The 20209-nt window shown below is 32.2% G+C and overlaps 1 protein-coding gene across 2 annotated transcripts in view; it reads left to right on the top strand.

The window, feature by feature from the left end:
* The window catches only part of LOC149565663 (long chain acyl-CoA synthetase 6, peroxisomal-like), a 227053-nt gene that overhangs the window by 59768 nt on the left and 147076 nt on the right, over window positions 1-20209 (top strand). For both annotated transcript variants that reach the window (XM_089817216.1, XM_089817217.1), the window contains 2 exons: window positions 5121-5165; window positions 5264-5350. In XM_089817216.1, the coding sequence (XP_089673342.1) occupies window positions 5121-5165; window positions 5264-5350 (132 nt within the window). The remainder of the gene's footprint in view (window positions 1-5120; window positions 5166-5263; window positions 5351-20209) is intronic.

Genomic DNA, 20209 nt, shown 5'->3' with positions numbered 1-20209 from the left:
TATAGAGAACGAGATAGAAGTATGATATTATATTGATGGAGGTATCCCATCACTGCGAGAAATAAAGTATTTAGAGGGTGATTGACCCATATGAAAAGACATTCTAATATATGATAAAAAGTGGTTACATGGCCAAAAGAGTTGCATACTAACTACAAATCCAAGCCAAATAAACATAACAAGTATAGCATAGAACTTGTGTAGCGGGAAAGGGGTGCCAAGTAACAACAACCCAATTGGTATTCTACATAATGGCATCGACCCTTAACCTTAGATAAAAATCATTCTAAACCCACACATATTAAAGGTGACTTACATGTTGGACCCATTACTAACCATGCATACATATAATGGAGTCTTAGTTAATATAATTGTGGTTGCTGAAAGGAATGATGACCCATTTAAAAGGAAAACATATGTGATAAGTAACTCATTTCATACCAATTTAAAAAGGGATTTAATCAGTTTAAATTCTTAATTAAGTGCAAATGAGAGAATATATGGAGAATAGAAAACAGAGCTTTTCCCTTGACCACATGAGATAAGTACTCTCTTTTGAGTACAATTTCTAAATATCATATTCCTAACACAATAAATCTCTCTTATTTGTATTTCTATACGTACTATAAGAGACATGTGCCTTTATCTTTTCCTTCGAGAATGTTCTTGTAGGAAACAGAGGATTGATATCAGATTTAGAGGGAGTTTGACATTTCTTCAAAGATAAAGGAGCTTAGAAGATTGGTGTTTAGAGGGAGTATAACACATCTGTCTAAAGGAGTGGATAAAGGATATGTTTTAGAGGATAGAGGAAGTTTTGACTTAATGTAAAATTTTGGTGTCATGCATGTGAATACATGATTTAATGGGCCTACCCCTTGTGTACATCATGCAACTTGATGTTTTGAAGGCTATTACTCATAGTACTTGGTGAATATCTTATAGCTCAACATTCTAGAGGCCATTACTCAAAGAGTATTTGGTGAATATCATATGTCGATATTTTGGAAGGCCAATACTCATGTAATTTCAAAATGGTGAATATCATATGTTGATCTTATGTAGACCATTATCTATTGAGTACTTGGTGAATATCATGTGTCGATATTTGGATATCAGATGTGATATTGTACCTTATTTAGTACATGGTGAATATCATATGTTGATATTCTGTAGGTCATTACATAGAGTATTTGGTGAATATCATATTTTGATATTTTGGAAGGCCAATACTCATGTGATTTCAAAAGGGTGGATATCATGTGTTGATATTTTGTTGACCATTACTCACAATGTTTGGTGAATATTATATGTTAATATTCTGGAGGCCAGTACTCATGATATCAAATGTGATATCAAAACGATGGATATCTTCTGATCAAAGATGTCCGTAAAATTTTTCTGTCCTAATATTACCAATGGTGTAATATATGTTTTGTGTTTATACTCCCTAGCTAAGAGGGAGTGTTGATGTTTGGTAGCTTCAGTTGGATAAACCCATGAGGCTAAACTGAAGTTACATGTATGATATATATGTGTGTGTGTGTGTGTGTGTGTGTGTGTGTGTGTGTGTGTGTGTGTGCACGATATATATATGTGTGTGATATATATATATATATATATATATATATATATATATATATATATATATATATATATATATATATATATATATATATATGAGATACATACATATATATATTTGTGTGTAGTTAATTAATCAATTATTATATTAATTAAATAATAAATTATATATATGAGATTATATATAATTTTGTGAGCGTTTTAATGAATAGACATGTCCCTTCATGTCTCCTCTTAATATAATCTCAATGTAAATAAGAGGTCATTGCTATTTGGAAAGTACATACCAAACATTATGGTGGTGCTATTATGTTTGTAGCGATCCTTGAAAAAATAATAGAAGCAACATAATCATATCCCATGATTATGATTTGGTAAATAATACATACAGCCACATAAGCATTACAGGATCATGTGAGTAGGAGCAACTTGGCATCAAGAATTAAGGCCAAATCGCTTTGATTTTGGGGCCACTATCTCACCCTATAGTAGATACCAACCCTAGAAAATCATCAATTGTAGTTTGGGAAGGGATTCAAGGTGCATAACCAAGCATTGCAATTTAATAGAGGTTCTACAATACATAGCTTCTAGTTTATTTCAGGTTTTTAGTTGCCATTGATATGCAATCTAATTTTTTTGTATTCAGTATAAGATATCCAAAATACAAAACTGCAATCGTAATCAGTTATATGCAATCTAATTACCTATCAATAGAAAAGTAAGGTAATCTTTGTTGGTTAATTGAAATAATTATCAATTTCAATTCATTTGTTGTCTATTATCTACAAACTCCAATCTCTATACTCTAAAAAGGAAAAATACAAAATCTACATAAAAGCAATCAAAACTCAGACATTTATAGGATTGGTTAGAGGATGAGCCAACTCATTATATCACATAGTATATGTATGTGTGGTATGCGTGCACACACATGTATATGCATATTGGTATGTATATATACATTTGTAATACAAATATCATTCAAAACTATTTTAATATGTAATCATCTATGTATACTTACACACACACACATATATATGTATGTATATATATGAAAGATGATATTTACCTAAAATTAAAACTAAAGGATAAGCAAGGTGTGTGTGTATATAAGAAAGGGGTTTGTGTGTGTGTATATCATAGTAACGAGAATTGACCATAAATTGTGTGAATCACCAATTTGGTGATTCGATTCAGGCTTCTTGATTTTTTTTGAATCGTTGAACCAGATCAATGATTTCATTACCATGAATTGCTGATTAAGCGATTCATCCAAAAAATGGCCAAAATCTCCTACATAAATCACAAAAAATCGGCCATTCATCCAAAAAATTGCCATCCGTATGTTGAGTCAACCAAGTAGCACTTTTGGATGTGAGCGCAATTGGTTCATGTTCAATCATATCCACTCGAAGAGGAGAAATAGGTTGTTTGTGCAAAAGTTGAATGATCTTGTCTTTGTTCATTACAACCTTTGTTTTAGGATTAGACAAATATTGGGCACTGACTCCTCTTCGATCATTCTATAGGAGATTGATCCAGAATCAGAGTGGCTCACTGAGGTTGTGGATCTGGTCTTCACTAAGATAGACCTTGAGTGGGTTGACCAGGTAGATTAAGAGGCTAAGGCTATGGTCGTGGTAGAGGAGGTGGCTAGAGCACATTTAGGCACTGGCAGACACACAAGCCCTAGTGATGTAGTTCCTAAGCCCATGTTACATGCAGAGGCTATGGCTCAGTAGTCCTCTAGGACCTACCTTAGACGCCTTTGTAGAAGGTAGATAGGATATTCAGAGGTTGAGGCTAAGGCTAAGGCTGAGCTTAAGGATGATGATGAGGCTTGAACTAGAGCCTTTTTTTTAATTTTGAATACAGTTATTGATAGACATACATTTCATGGATCTTTATCTTACATACATTCTATGATTTGACTCATTATGATCCTGTGATTTCTATTTACTTTAGCTATAATTTACATTTTACGTGTAACGTATGTAATGGATTTATCATTTATGTTCCTTGTTTATGCATCTTAGCTTCTATTTGATGATGTTATAGTGTGTTTAAGTTATATTCAATAAAGGGTGAATGAAATAAGTTTTAAATTGTTAAAATCTCTAAATTTCAAGGGTTTTTTAAATTTGCTGATTCGTGGCTGATTCGATTTTGATTCATAGACAATTCTAATCCAATTCCGTTTCTCGTTACTTTGGTATATATTTACACACACATGTACATAACAAAGATGATATGTACCCTAATTTAAAACAAAATCATATGCTTATAAATAGATATAAGCAAGGTATAGAAATTTATTTTATTTACAAACTAAGTTAAACAATACAGTAATGATAAATATAGACATTGTCAAATCATTGAAAGTGGAACCACCATGTTATTTAAAATGCGGCTCTAAATGAGACAATATGGTGTGTAAAATAGGTATCCATCATTATTGTTCTTTACCAAGTGGCTAGATCACTTCTCAACAATGTCCTTATCTTTGACTCACACCTACACTTAGTCATACATTAATAGTTTAGGTCACAAATCAAAGCCAAACCATGCACATGGAAGTGAATCATAATAATATCTCAATTATTAATAATATTTTTATTCTCATATATAAATAACACTAATTCTAACATATTTAAGTTGGTGAGCATTCACATGAGATGGATACCTCCTCCAAGGACATATTTTAATGATGGTTCTTAAGATAGCCACAATTAGCAAAAAAGATTGCATTTACCTTGACTTGGTTTGGGTCTTTTTTGCACATGAAATTAACTCTTTTCTTGACTAAAGCTATGAATGAAAGAACAATAAAAGTGTAAGCATTTGTAGATTGAAAATTGATAAAAGCATTTACAATAAAATCATTCTCTCCTCTTTCTTTCACTCTAGATAGATTGGAATTGCGATTTGGAATTCTTAAGGGGTAATAATTGTCTATTGTTAACTGTTTATTTTGAACTTGATTGGAAGCCAAATTTGTCAGCTCTTTTCATTGTCCTGTGATGGATTACCAGCAATCTCTCAGGTTATGAGCAAGGTGTTAATTCTAATGCATAAGAGTATAGTAAAAATCAATCAAGATTGACCTCCATTCATGAAATGATGTAATTTACTGTCAGACAAGTACATAGTCGGTCCTTTAGATAATTTACGTTGATGCTCAAATAGTCTGTACTTTAGATAATTGCTTTTGATGCTCAAATAGTCTGTACTTCAGGTCATTTATTTTATAATGTTCAATGAGTTAGACAGTAGGTTAAACTCTTGTTTTCCTAACTACCTGTTGGCAAGCGGATAGAATTGTTTTTTGTAGAAATTACTCATCTATTTTTTGTTTTTTGATAGTTGCAACGCTCTCATGTGTCAGGTCTTTTCTTGGCAAGAAGTTGATTTCTAGACTTTAGAGAACACACACATATTGTATGATGAAGACATTGATCATATTTACATCTGTGCTTTGATGCATGTGAGCGTATCTTTTCTGTTCTTAACAGTGCTTACTCTTTATGTTTCAGCTGCTGAGCTTTTTGTCAGAGCTTCCCTCTTTACGTCTTATTGTGGTAACTTGAAAATGTTACTTATTCCTCTTCCAAATTTCTGAAAAACTATATGCTTATATTGACTAATAGTGGCATATATTCTTATATCCACTTCTCAGATTATTGGTGGGACAAACGAATTCATGCCATCCATCCCATCAAAAGAAGGAATTGAAATTGTTTCCTATTCAGAATTATTGGATCAGGTATTTTTGACATCTAGAATTCTAATTCTTTTTGTATATTGAGATTATTTCCAGGTAATAATTCATTATCTACAATTGGCATGGATGTCCCATTTAATGAATCATTGATGTGAATCTTACCTTCATTACTTTTTTTCTCTGCACTTCAATGCTGAAATTAACATGAAGGGCTTGCATCAAAAGAGGAGGAAATATTTCATTATCAACTTGTACAAATATAATATAAAGAAACTAAATTTGCACAGAATATAACACAAACATTTAACCTAGTGAAACCTTATGTAACAAATACTGAGCAAATGAATCTGCTACCAAAATCAGTTTGCACAATCTTTCTTCCTTCATTGGCCTTCATGTAAATCACTCTCTATGAATCTCTCACTTCAAATAATTTAGTGAAATATAGCGATTACATATAATTGAAAAATCTCAAGAAACATAGCAATGGAGTTCTACCTATATTTGTCAATAACGCTAAGTTTTGCATGATAAATAATGCAATTTTCTCAAATGAATTTTATCCCTCCAATCCTTCATTTCTTTCTTGTAAAATAAAGATTAACTAGAGTATACCTAAATGGGTTTATTTATACTAAAGGGTGAGTATGATTTGACCACTTGATGAAACAAAATGTCTTCAGAGTGAAATGTTATAAAGAAGACCTGTTTCAACCCCGTAGATGAATTTTCAATTTCTTCGGTTTTGTTCCATATGGGATGAATATTCCTATGGTTAGAAATTCCACTGGATTCAATTTCCATCATGATGAGTTTGTAGGAAGCCATACAATTCGACAAGTTTAATTTGCCAAAACTATCATCTACAAACATTTCTAGTTCTTCACCTCTTTTTCTTTTGATTTCTTAAAAAACCCTAGTTTAACATGATTGATAGATCTCAGAAACTTAAGTTCCAAGTTTTTATGTGATTGTTTGAACATTATTAGGTAATCTTTAGTGAGAGGACAAGTACAAAGTTGTGTGCATAGAAGATAAGATTAGCCAACAAAGAGAAGAAAATTATGTTCGAGACCAGAATTGAGGATTTTTGAAACTTATTGATGGATGAGGAAGGCTGAATTTAATAATTGTTACCTTCCCATCACCCTCAAGAAACAAAAAGGAGCATTAAAAGAGGTATTTATTTGTGGCGGTGGCGTATGAGGATGGTGAACTCATTGTGGATGAAGGATGAACTAACATGCTACCCTTGAAGGACATTACATTTATTGTAGGGGTAGGCTGGATGTTTAGCCTTTAAAACATGGCAATTAGTACTTTAACTTGTATGCTTTTTGGTTATTTTGGAAAGTGTGCTCTGGCTTGAGATTGAAAGGATGGAGATGACTTTCACTTTCACCCTCCTCAAAGCAACAAAACCCTTTTCATGGTCATATAACAAGGAAGCAGATAGATAGGATGCTCATCTTTGAAGATAATAAATTAACAATTAGTGTGATAATCATTTTTAGAGAGATGTTCAATCAAGTGGAGAATTACCACAGGGAGAACACATATGGGCTCTCAATGATTATGGCATGTAGGTTACAACTAGGAGATGCAACAGACATTATTAGAGTGATAATGGAGACCATTGTTCTAGGAGAATTTCTTGGGAGCATGGATGAGATTCTTGAGAAGTCAATTCTAGGTTTAGGGATATATTTGGATGGTAAACAAAGTGGATTTGAGAATATCGCAAGAACCAAGTACACTCCATTTGTGTGGAGGTTTGGCAGAAATTATGGGAGGCAAAGATTTAGGGAGGCTCTTAAAGGTTGGTTAGCAATTAAAATGGTTGTGATGAATCACCTGTTAGACAAAGACATTGTAGAAATCAAGTGGGCAACTGGGTGGACAATCGAGGATGAACTAAAGATAAATAAATGGCTCCAAATACACAAAGAAGTGAGAGGTGAAAAAATGATGTTGGAGGACCCAATTTTAGTGAGGCAAAATTGAATGAGTGGCTGCGTAAACACAATAAAAGAAGGAATGGGTAGAAGGGGCATTGACAAGCTAAGGAGGAAGATTATAACGACTCCAATGATAAATTTTATCTCTAAGTGTTGGGTTTGTTTTTTTTGGTGTTGAGTTAAATGTTTATTTAGAATCTATTTTTTTTTTGTAAACGACGTAATTATGTCTATGATACTTGGCATGAGACATCAATCTATAATAGGTTTCCTTAAAGGCTTTGAGACCTTGTCAGTATCTCATCTTGGGATTCACCTACCCTTTGTGGATTTACTCTACTTCTTCCTACACAACACCAACCTTTCCTCTAAGGGGCTATAACAAGAGATTAAAGAGTACGCCATGTATATTAATATCCAATGTATTGGCACTATATATATATATATATATATATATATATATATATATATATATATATATATATATATATATATATATATATATATATATATATATATATATATATATATATATATGTATCCCTACTCATATATATTCAATTAAAAATAAATTACTAATTTATAATACATACTTAAGTCCTAGTTCCTTATTCATCTCCTAATTCTTATATTCCAAATATATTACATCTTCCAGTTATATAATCCAATTATATACAGGTCAAATATATGATTTACAGACACACACACACACACACACACACATATATATTCTAATTTTCTATAAATATATTCATTATAATCTCCTTTTTTGTTCCTATTCCTCTCATGAAAAGTATTAAAGTATATATTCTTCTCCTATTTCATGCATTTGGGAATGATTTCAATCCTCAATAGATATCCTTGGTATTGAATGGTTGTATCTTATTGGGAAGAGACACCTTTTTGTCAATAATTAATTAATATTTATCTATAAGCTAGTCTCTCTTTGAATATTTGCTTTATCTTCTCTTTTATCCCACTTCCAAATGAAATTATATTCTCCCTTTTATATTTCATATTTGAGGGAGTCAAATCTTTTCATTTCATGCCTTTTGACCATTCATTAAACTTAATTATATTTTAGAATGTAATTGTTTTATATTTTTATTTAGGTCTTATTTTTAATTCTTTTATATTTCAATCATACTTTAATTTAATTATTTTATATTCTAATATTTATTCTTTTTATATTTTAATTTAAATTACTATTTATTATTAAAAACCTATTTTAGAAAGTGTACACATTTTTACAATTTTGTCTCTTCTAATATATTTATTTATTTTAATACTATTTATTATATTCTCTTCTATATAGGGAACATCACACCTTTCTGCAGTTTTCTTTTGGAATTTTAGTCACTTAGTCTCATTCTCTCTAATTATAGTAGTTACCTTGATTTATTACACCATTAATTCTTTGCACTTGCCACTGCATCTTTTAAACAATCCAAGAATGAATGGATCGAGGGGTTGTGAAAATGGGGTTCATAATATATGAAAAGGATAATTCAATGGAAAACTACTTTAGTTAACTTAGATCCTTCACTTTTACTTATGCTATCTTTTAGAATTTAACCTTTTTAGCAACATGCTTTATATAGTATCCCCTTATGAGCTATCAAACTTGGAGTTGTTTTCGATTTTCAATATAATTTGATAAATAAATTTATTTTTAGTTTTGGGATTCCGATGTCCATCAATGATTCTAAGCTAAGTTACCTAGTTTTCCTTTTGGTCATTTGGACTAGACAAACTTTGAATCAGTTCTTGGTCTTGGTCCTGGTCCTAGTCCTAGTTTGCCTATGGGTTCCACTTGGGGTCAAATGCAGGCTGGTTGGTTACTCCAAGTCAGACCTAGGTCAAACCATGGTCAAACCAAGGCAGACCTAGGAAAACCAAGTGCGAACAAGGTATAGTTCTATTGAGAAACATTCTATAATTTAGTGCAGAAAACAATCATTATAGAATTTGAATAAGACCTTTAACATTACAAAAGAAATTTTCTGAAGTTTAGATATTTATTAATCAAATTAAACTATCCCTTGAGATTTCTAGTAAAAAATTTATACCCACTTGCTGACAATGACCCTTCTTCGATTAGTTGAAAGCCCTATGTAGTGATAAATCATATTTTGAACATTAAATAGTGTCTTCAATAGGTGAAGGGAGTTGCAAGCTACTATTATAACATTTTTGAGTAGGATGTTCATTACAAACAAACAAGCTCTTTGTAAAGTGAAAAGGTAATAAGCATTTGAGGACTTGGAAAGAAAGGATGTTATTAGTGCAACTGATCCCATTGGTGTTGGTACTATTTGTGAATCAACTAATACTTTTGATGATGAAGAAGAAGATTTAGATAATCCATTAGATGATTTAAACTTAGTATAAAGTTCCAATAGTTGAGAATCAAAGCAATAATACTTGAACTCAGTATTATTTTAATATTTTGATGTTGATAATAGATATGGTGTTATGATTACAAGTTCATAGTTTTCTTGTTGTTTTTGTGATACAATGTGGCATTCTAATCTAAAATTCATGCTTCTAAGCTGCATACATACGTATATGTATATATATGTATATGTGTAAGTGTATGTGTTCGTGTATATATAATTTTTTTTACATGTTATAGTACTAACAAACCCAACACCATTTCAAAATTTTGGCGAACCGGTGAACCAGTTCTTTGAACCTGAACCTGAAATGACATATTAGATTCTAGGGTTACAAGTGAGGAAAAATGATTTCTTAAAATCCCATATTGAATTTTGCATGCCATGCACTTTGGATTATAATATTGCAACTTGGAAAATGTTTAAGTTTTCTCCTTTATTTGGATAATATTTGGTTTCCAAGAAATTCAGTAAAGATATTCTGTCAATATTGTTAGTGTAAATCACACTTCACTTGAGCTTCCTTAGGATGATATATTGCACAGTAGTTTGCATATGAGGCACCCAAGAATTTGCATTGATATTTACACAATGTAGGAGAAACCCCACTTTAGGTGGTGATAATTGTTATCACATTCCACTTTATGTATGAGATCCACCTTAAGTGCACTTATCACATTATCATCCTTTATAAGTTGCACATATATTATTGCATAATGGAGGATGATCCACCATTGTACATGCAATTCCACCTTGTGTGGGTGATAATTCATCTACTCTGTATCATTGTTTCTTATTAACTTGCCTATATAAGCATACTCATTATGTACATTTTATTCATATATATTAGCTCTTGATATAGATTTAAATGAGAAGATTAAAGATCCTTATAGATTTTAAAAGATGATGTTAATAAAAGAAACAATTATTAACTGAAGACGAAATAGAAAGTACTTAATAAACAAAAGACTAACTATGATTACCATTAAAGAAAAATTACAATATTCTAATACTGTCCCTTAATGGTCACTGCCTAATTACCCTGCAAAAGACTGTAGATATCTCTTGGTCATAAATTCTTGAGAATATGTTTCTACTATTGACACTCTTCTTGGATCTACAAAATGTTAATGACCAAGAAGCCATCCAATTTGATGCTAAACATGGCGTGATAAACTGAAACTAGGATTTTGAGAAATAATGCCAAACCCTTTTTGCAGATGAGTAGCTATGCCCCAAAACATATTGCAAGATGATTCACCAAGAAATTTTTCCGATGAGCACTAGGACTCCACATTGTCTGCAAGAAGCTGTGATTTTGTGGAAAATTTCAACAAACCCATAAATGATGTTTAAGGAGAAAAATTGAAAAACCAAAATAAAATTTTTAGGTGAAAAATTGATCAAAACTAGACAAAAAAATCCGAGACACCGATTTTAGAGAATACAAATCTTTGTTTTTGAGGAAAAATTAGTAAAACCCAACATTTAAATTTTGAGGAAACATCATCATAACCCAACAAAATATTTTTGAAGGAAATAATCTAAACCCAATAGAATAATTTTGTAGAAAAAGTTATTAAAACCCTAGAAACAACAAAAATATTTATCCATCATAGAAAGGTGAACATGTCAATATGCCACAAAATTGAAATATGAGATGCAACTCTAGAAAACTATTCATGATGGGAGCATGCAGCCACAGAAACACAAAGGTCAGCCACAGATGGTGTTATAAAAACTACCAAAAACCCTAGTTGCGAGAAAAATGAGTAGAAGAAAATATGGGCATAAATAAAACCCTAGTCATTGTGTGAATTGGACATGAACCAAAATCATGAATATTGTGTTAAAGATCTCTCACTGATATTAGAAGCCAAAAAATCATGAGAGACAAAAGCCACAAGGTTGTGAAACACAGAATTGCATGAAGGTTGTGACATGTCCAAAGACATGGGTACACAAATGTACACAAGAAAAGAAAACTTTATGGGGGTTACATATCTTGAGCAAAGAAGTCACAACATGTAGATTCTTTACGCATAGATATAGGCACAAAGCAAAATGGATTAGTCAACTTCCAAAAATGGACCAAAAGAACTTCATTCGGATAAAAAATCCTTGACAGAAGTTTGTGTGAATTGCATCTTATAATACCATCATGGATTTTCAAAAGAGAGCCACGATACATAGAAAAATCCCATTGCAGGCCACAAAGTACAAAGAGATTTTGTTAACGAAAAATGGTGCCTAAAGAAGATGCAGGGGTTGAAGAATGAACAAAACGCAGATTTGCATAGAAAACCTCCACAAATTCCAATGTGATAAAATATGACCATAGGTGCAAGGGTAAAAAATATAGGCAACTTAAGCAAAAAAGAAAATCTCCTTGCATGTACAAGAAAAAAGGGTCTCCAAAACCCACTATCTTCAGAAAATCAAAACTCAAGGTGAACTTCTATTAAAAAATTTATTAAAAACCGAAGGCTATGAACTTTATTTTAAAAAGATTGCCAACTCTGAAAAACCCCATTAGCTTTGATACCATGCTATGGTAAATTGATATTTTTGTTGTATTAAATAAAGGAGATGAAAGCCTCCTTCTGTAGATTTACAAAGACGATATTTCTAAAAGGAACAATCATAAACTAGACAAGAATAGAAACTATTTAATAAACTAAAGACTAACTAAGATGACCATTAAAGAACATTACAATATTATAATATGTTGCACATATGTTTTTACATAATGGAGGATGATCCACCTTTGGTGGACGTGTGATTCCACCTTGTGTGGGTGATAACTTATCTGCTTTTTATCATTGTCTCTTTTTTCCTTGCCTATATAAGAAGACTCATTATGTATATTTTATTCATATCTATTAGCGCTCCCCAGTATAAACAACATAGTTCAAAGGTATTGAGTGCCTAGTGCCTACACACATTTTGGACAAAAAACATTTTTGTAGATCTACTTGTTCCTCCTTTCCTAGATGATTCTTTTTTAGATTGTCTTCTTCCACTTGATGATGCAGATAATATTCCCTTTGATGATGATATTTTATAGAATATTGAATATTAGGCAACTCTTAAGAGATATGATGATCTAAAGACTCCACCTACTTCTGCAGTCGAGGTCACACATTCATCTCTTCTATTTGATGAAAATTTAGATTTGGAGACACATTGATATTCACAAGTGTCTTTCTTCACTTGATATGTCATATTTCTAGGTTTAGGTTAATCATGGTTATGTAATGGATTCTTTGAGTTTGGAGATTCTAGTTCTATTTTCGAAGACATTCATATTTGATGATAGTTGTGGCACCATTGTTGTCACTCCATCTTTGTCTTTTTTTGTCATCTTCTATTGTGATTGGGAATGTTCCTGATTGGGTTGTGGCATCTTCATCATCTAAGGACATGACGAAACATGAGAACATTTTAGATACAACATTTACTCACTTTAGTTTGATTCTACAAGCATTCTTGCATTTGTACTTTGGTCTTTCTTCTTCTGAAGGAGAGAATTGGTGTTTGTAGGCATTGGGCTATGTTTTTCCTTCAAGCACTCACCATATTTGCAAGAGATTGTTCATTATGCAGGGTTTATGTTGTTTCCTTCTTTCCTTCCTATGGAGGGATACTTGATTGTATATACATGATGCATGTATTCCTTGAAGGGTATTAGTCCTTCTGTAATGACCCTTACCAACAGGCCACTAAAAAAAAAAACCCTAAATTTAATACACTGCTGAAAGTATATTGCTGAATAAAAGAAATTGTTCTACTTAAATAATTGATGTAAAATAGTGCCAATGTATTCATTCAATGATCACCAAATGTTTTTACATATGATATGCAATTTCCAGCACTCAAACATTACAACATGGCACATTATAGACAAACCCTAACTGGCTGAATTCAACTAAGAACTTGTTACAACTACAGACTGAAATGAAGAACTTGGATTGATCAAATGCTGGAGACTGAATTCTGAAGATGATATGATGAAAGTGCAACTCCAATTGAAACTCCAAACCAGCAATTAAGCACCAGTGAAAGGATTGAAATATCCTTCCCACAGCTGCAACAATTCAGGTGATCTTTCACACCCTCAAAATTGCATACCAATTGAGAGTTTTCATTCTGAATGGCCAATTGTGACTACTTGCAGAAACCCTAGGCTCCACAACGCATATCAACAAATATCAATAATAAATCTCGATGATAAGCAATGAGCCCTCAATGCCTATTTATTCTTTTTTCCTCGATAGGTCGGCCTCCTTTTTAATTTTTTCTCCACTTCTTCCAACAACCTCTAGAAGATTATTTTATTTAATGACTTTATAAAATATCACTTTATTAAATTAATTAAATATAAAGTTACCTTGTAATATATTTTTTTAATTGATAACTTTATAAATAATTAACTCCTCCAAAAATGGGGACATTACAACGAAACATGAGAACATTTTAGATACAACATTTACTCACTTTAGTTTGATTCTACAAGCATTCTTGCATTTGTACTTGGTCTTTCTTCTTTTGAAGGAGAGAATTGGCATTTGTAGGCATTGGGCTATGTTTTTCCTTCAAGCACTCACCATATTTGCAAGAGATTGTTCATTATGCAGGATTTATGTTGTTTCCTTCTTTCCTTCCTATGGAGGGATACTTGATTGTATATACATGATGCATGTATTTCTTGAAGGATATTAGTCCTTCATTCATGCATCTTGTTTATTTTCATCTTTGTTTTGGAGGGGAGTTTTGTCCCATGTGATTTTCTCCATTTCTCTTCTTCATGGCATATTTCTTGCATTGCATTTGCATTGTACATGGGTGTCCAATGTGGCCTAGTAGCTGGTTCCCATCTTGCATTGTGAGTTTAATTGCATTCCCCTAACTTGCACTTGGGCATGGGGGTTACTTGCGATAATACATTGTATGGTAGTTTGCATGTGAGATGCCTAGGAGTTTGAACCTTTATTTACACATGGCATAGGAGAAATTCCACTTTAGGTGGTGATAGTTGTTATCGCATTTTGCTTTCTCTAATGTCCACCTTTAGTGCACTTATCACATAATCATCCTGCACATGTTGGACATACTTCATTGCATAATGGAAGGTGATCCACCTTTTGTGGACATGTGATTCCACCTTGTGTGGGTGATAAATTAGCTACTCCTTATATTGTCTGTTATTTATATGTTTGGATTCCAAGAGGTAGAAGCTTAAGTTAATATGTTTGGTTCCAGATGCTCAACACTCAAAGTTGGTCACAACTACTTGATTCTAATGATCAAACTTGCCTATATTTGCATGTACAGTGGTAGGACAAGTTTTTGTGCCCAAAACAATTGTCTCAAGGCAACGATATTTGAGGATTGCCAGCATGTGTTGCTCCTAGGTGTCATAATTCTTGTTGTTGAATCTTTGATTGCCCTCTAACATTATATTGGTCAATGATGCCATTTTGCACAGAAAACCAAAAATAAAGAAGAGGCAATATCATAGATTCAAAATCACAAATCGCAATGCAAAAAACAAAGACAAATATAGGTACAAACTTCAAAAAAAATATTAAGTATGAATGACAAAAAAATTGAGAAATTTTTTTGGTTGATCCAAAAAAAATTGAAGACAACCTTGAAATCCTTGAAATTAACCCCAAAAAAATCTAAGTTGAAATTCCAATCCACTCGCAAAATAAATGTAGCACAAAAAATGAGGCACTAGAAAATTCTAAGACCAACCCAATTGAGCTCTGTAAAAACCCACTAAGAAGTTGCAATTAGTTTTTCAAACATGCATAGAAAAAGAGAGTTTCAAATGAAACCCTAGCCATTTTGATGAAACTCCATAAAAATGCCAGATCCATTGTAAAAAATGATAGATAATCTTCAAGGAAGCAAAAAAAATGACACCATAGGTTCATTTTTATCATATATTTGTGAACCACGGGTCCTTTTTGAGAAAAAAATACGTCAAGAATCCTGTCAACCCAAACAAAATGCAAACCAAAAGAAAAAATAGGGCCATTATTAGCAAGAATGACAAAAAATCAGGTCATGAGGAAGCAACATTTAAAGTTGGAGAAGACCAGAAAATGAGCTACGAGAAACATTTGTAGACAATAGAAACAAAAATGACACCCAGATGGTGATTTATAGGAAAACAATGACGCCCAAAAAATCTTATGCAAGCACAAAATGCTTCCAAAAAAAGCTTTGCTAGTTACAGATCTGTGATTTTCAGAAGCAATAATTAGGAAAAACCATAGTCAAGTTTGGAGAAGAGAGCAAGATCCCAAGAAAATTTAAAAAAATTTAATGAGCAAAAAATTTCAGAATGAAATTATAAAAATTCTCGAAAAATGTAATAACCCCTAGCCGGTTATAGTTCAACAATTAAATCTTAACACATCAATTACCTTAAAAAATTAAGAGTTTGACATTTTGTGAAACAGTTGGTCAGTGATTTAGTTATCAAAGTAAATGTTTAAAGTTTATCACAACTGGAAATACTAAAATTCTCAATAATAGACAATATCGAATCTCTTCTTCCCTTTATTTTGAAACATTTGCTAGTCATATGTTAAGATATATGTACCCACTTGCAATTGAAATCAGATTGATTACATAAAATTCTGAAACCAATTAATAAACACTAGAACCTGGTTTACACCATCAATATTACCGAATCCCTTGAAATAAATCAACAATGTTCTCCAAGTCTGTTGCTTGTATCAGTCCCACTTTAATAGATATGATCTCAAACATGTATATGCTGAACACCACATAATTGCAAAAGGAGCCACGATATCCCAGGATGAATGCTGATCTTTAATGACAGAGCTCGGGTGGATGAAGGATGTCTAGGGCACAAGATCGAGAACAAGTTGTTAGGCTAGTCTCCATGTGTTTGGCAAATAAATGCAAACCCGATATGATTTCCGTCCAGACCAAGAGCAATGACTCGGTACAAAATTCACCCAATTGGTTCTCTAAATACTAAAAATGTTGCTCTAGAATATTAGTCGGTAGCTCTCAAATTCTCAAGGCCGACTCCCTTCAATGCTACAGTAAATTCGATAGCAGACTCTCAACGTCTATAAATTCTTCCTTCAAACAATTCTCCTAGACACCATTTAGACAGTTGGAGAAGTTTGACAAATAGCTATACGGCAGCAGTAATTTGCACACAATTTAGGAGTGGTTTCCAAACTCAAAGTTGATTCACTACTAGTCCAGCATCGAGACTTCTTCCAAAGCAACAACAACACAAAAATGGAAGATTAATAAATCTTTGAAATCTAATTCACAATACCTCAACTGTGAATTATCACTTCTTAGAATTACTACACCAATCTCCCAGGCATAGATAATGACAGATAGGAGATGTGACCAGTGAAACCACTATACTTCAACAGTGAGTTCAATATCAAAAACTCAAAGACCCTTATACTTCAGCAAGGGCTCACAATTTAAAACCCAGGAAAAAGCCACGAAGGCACAAAATCAAATATATAATCAAGCGTTTCCTTTCCTGATGAAAAGAGCTCTTATTTATAAGCTTTTTTGTTGGCAAAAGTTTCCATAAATTTTCACTTCAGAAAACGTGGAAGTTTCCCAAAAGAACTTAACACTAGAAACTTTCAAACTTGCTTTTTTAGAAATATCTCTTTAAGTCATTGTTATAATAATATAAACATTATTATAATAACACAACTCAATGAATAAATAAATAAGAGCTCATGTAATTATTAACTTGATCAATTGTAGGTGACAACCGACTGCCAAGCCATCCATTGTGCTGCTAAAAATAGCAACTGCCTATAATAAACATACTAAAAATAGTAAGTAATCAACTGAGACCCCCAAAACACCCTATCAGCTCACGAGGGTTGCTATGATAGCTAACTCAATCAACTGCATAGACTACCAAAAACGGGGACATTACAAAAAACAAGACTATGCTTTGATACCATATTACACAAAGTAACTAGTAAAATATTTGATGTATTAACATATGATTGAAGAGATCATTATAAAGAATTTACAAATGTACAAAATAGAAAATTTCTAATAAGAAACTCAAGAAGGTCTTATACACATTCTTATCTACAAATAACTAAATTTATTACATAATTGGCCATTAAAATAGTAATAATAATATTCTAATACATAGTTCTAGCTCTTTGTCTTACTTGGGATTTTTGAAGATTATAGCTGGGATAGGGACCTTTACCTTTGATATTGCCATATGATTTATGCAATATGTCTTCATTTTGACTTCTTTTGAAATTGAGATAATGCCTTTGTATTGCATCAGCAACTAGAGAAGAGTTTTATAATGATATTTCCATCTCATTAATTTGTATCTTTCTTATAACCAAGTGAATGCGATGTGGCATCCAAAGTATGCTGAGTGTCTCACTCTAAATATTTGACATCTCATTATATGAAGAGACATGTGACATGCTAAGAGACATGCATTTGGAAATATGATGAGACTTGCATTTGGAAAATGAAGAGACTTTTTCTTGTGATACAAAGAGTCTCTCAATTCAAGATATATATGATCACTTTGTGTGATGAGATTGTATTGAGTTAGAAGCATTGTACTCAATCCCTCAAGTTGGAGGGTTTTCCTAGGATAAATTATTGTCTTTTTGTGTCTTAGTGTTCTTTATTTTGTTTATTGTTTTTATCTTTATTTCTATGCAAAATATTAGCATGGTATTAGAGAAGGTTAGATAACAGTAAATAAGGGAGTTTCTCTTGTTCTTTAGTTTGTGTATCTGTTGCAAATTGCATTGAGTATTTTGTATGTGTTGAATTTAAAGTTGCGATCAAGATATTCATCCTTGTTACTCTTGCACTTTCTACTATTGCAAGTTTTGGTTGTGCACCTTACACTCACTGGTCTTTGTTCATGCATAACTCATGGATACTATATTTCTTCTTATTTTGATCAAGTTTTCTAGTTATAGAAGCTCATTTATATTCTTTGGGTCACAAGTTGATTGTATGGTGTTATTTTTATATAATCGCCTCTTCCCATATTAGTATCGTCTTGGAATATTTTTATTATTCTATAGTTGTATCTTCTCTCCACCGCTCTCATGTCTTGTGCTGACTCAGATTTTCCACATGTGTTATTTGATGATGACCAAGCACATTCAATTCATGGTTCAAGTGTTTACGTGAACAATTTTTGTTTGGCAAAGCCGTGTACATATATCGTGACTTATATTATTACCATTATATTTGTTTTTAGTTTATCATGGTCGATTTTCGTGTAGTCAATGATGTCTCTTCGGTTCACATTCCTCAATTGTCTTTCACTTGTCCATCGAAAGATCATTACCATTTCAACGATGATAGACTATTTTGATTGAAAGATTATTATTGAAAGTTTTTCTTGGTATTTAGTTTTGTTTGTTTGGAGAAGTAGAGAAGCTTGTGTATAGAGGTTGACCATATTCCACAACTTATTTATCACTCATATTGTATTATGTTTTTCCCTCTCTGGTCATTGTGTATTAACGAAAATATCTTATCCTATTTTGTATTGTGTGCAAGTAGCATAATATATTCAAAGGTTGTATATATGTAATATGACTTTATTTTAAGTATCTCAAATTTTCTTCTGATCTTTGTTCAACTAGTTTGTGTAGAAGATATTAAATTATGTAGAGTTTTGTAATTTTTTTGGCAATTTCAAATAAAGGATATACATTTTGGTGGGTTGGAATTACCTCAGTGAGGAGCATTTTTCCTAGGATAAAAGAGAACATTGTGTATTGATCCATATTTATGTACGTGTTGAGATTATACTATAAAGAGATAAGTATTCTATTTTGACTTTTGATCATGAATTTTTTTGTGATGTCACTAGGAACAGTGTATGCTTTTAGCATTGATATCTATATTTCTCTTCATGATAGGTTGGTTTTAAGAATTATTATTAATCTCTCTTGGTTACAAGATGGATCAAGAAGCAATGGGATGAAGAGAGATTATATAAAAACTTGTAGACCATAGAAATGAACATGGGGATACTACTTGTAGACATGGGACTGGATCGATGATACCTATCTTCATTAAAGAGGAAGATCATATATGATGCAGGAGCATCTAGTGGTGTAAGGGCAATCCTATATCACCGAAAAATATGCTTACTGCTAGTTTCTGTTTCATGTGTTTGTATTTCTAGATATCCATTTGGGCCAAATAGATATTCCAACTCTCAAATTTCCATTATTACTTTTTTGGGTTAGTGTTTTTGTGCACTTTGGGATACATGCAAGTGTAGAAAATAGGTTATTTTGTAATAAAGCCATAAATATGAAGATTTAGATGGTATACGTTGGAGGGAGTGTTGTAACTAAAATTTCAAGAACTCCAGAAGAAGAATTAGGTCAAAAGGTTTCCCAATTTGAAAGTTATAACAGTTTTAAGCTACCCGAAGACCTAAAAATGCTTTAGAGCCTAGTTTGAGGCACTAAACAATCTCGTATGGCTGCAAAAGTCAGGGT

Source organism: Cupressus sempervirens, chromosome 3, assembly GCF_028749045.1.
Source record: "Cupressus sempervirens isolate cs-2001-9-10 chromosome 3, ASM2874904v1, whole genome shotgun sequence".
Classification (NCBI taxonomy): Eukaryota; Viridiplantae; Streptophyta; class Pinopsida; order Cupressales; family Cupressaceae; genus Cupressus; species Cupressus sempervirens.
The sequence above is the reverse complement of the archived record's forward strand: the minus strand, read 5'-3'. Positions and strand labels throughout refer to the sequence as shown.